Source organism: Sinocyclocheilus grahami, unplaced genomic scaffold (genome assembly GCF_001515645.1).
Source record: "Sinocyclocheilus grahami isolate Dianchi unplaced genomic scaffold, SAMN03320097.WGS_v1.1 scaffold3236.1, whole genome shotgun sequence".
Taxonomy (NCBI): domain Eukaryota; kingdom Metazoa; phylum Chordata; class Actinopteri; order Cypriniformes; family Cyprinidae; genus Sinocyclocheilus; species Sinocyclocheilus grahami.
Window position 1 is genome coordinate 23,043 of NW_015508392.1, and position 640 is coordinate 23,682.

The 640-nt window shown below is 32.5% G+C and overlaps 1 protein-coding gene across 1 annotated transcript in view; it reads left to right on the forward strand.

The window, feature by feature from the left end:
- The window catches only part of LOC107576123 (DENN domain-containing protein 4B-like), a 16,253-nt gene extending 15,901 nt beyond the window's left edge, over positions 1 to 352 (forward strand). Inside the window, exon 13 of the mRNA XM_016262373.1 lies at positions 14 to 352. Within this exon, the coding sequence (XP_016117859.1) occupies positions 14 to 181 (168 nt within the window). The 3' untranslated portion in view covers positions 182 to 352. The remainder of the gene's footprint in view (positions 1 to 13) is intronic.
- Positions 353 to 640: the final 288 nt, after the last annotated feature.

Consider the following 640-nt stretch of genomic DNA (forward strand, 5'->3'; position numbering starts at 1 on the left):
TGTGTGTGTGTAGGTGGACGTGGAGAAGCCGGAGGATGTGCGTCTGATCGATCGTGACGAGTGTCACAGCGGTGAGCACACAGTGTTCATTATGCCTCCGGAGGAACCGCAGGAAGCCGACGGCTCCGAGTGTCCTGCACACTACAGGTGTGTGATCATCAGTCATGTTCGTCTGTTATAAACGCTCTCAAACGTCTGATATTACTTCCCTTCTCAGCTGACATCACTGAGGCAGTTCAGGCTTTTGATTAACCAGTATTACCAATATTAGTTGGGTAATTAACCAGTTATTGTTTTAGGTTACTGGAGGTTATGTCTAAAGTCCTGCAGTGATGATGTAGACAAAATTTCCCTTGACAAAAACCCAATAGGATTTTTCCATGGGTTTTTGGATTATTAAGATTAAAATCAATTTAAAAATAAAAACAATTAAATAATTAATTAAATCATAAAAATCTAAATCATTAAAAAATTATTAATTCATGAATATGTAAAATACATATTCATTATTTTACAATAAAACCCATCAAAAATCAATTAAATTATAAAAATGTACAATTAAAATAAATAAATAATTAAAAAAAGAAAAACAAACAATTATGTAAAATCAACATTAAATAAAAAACACCAAAAAATATTT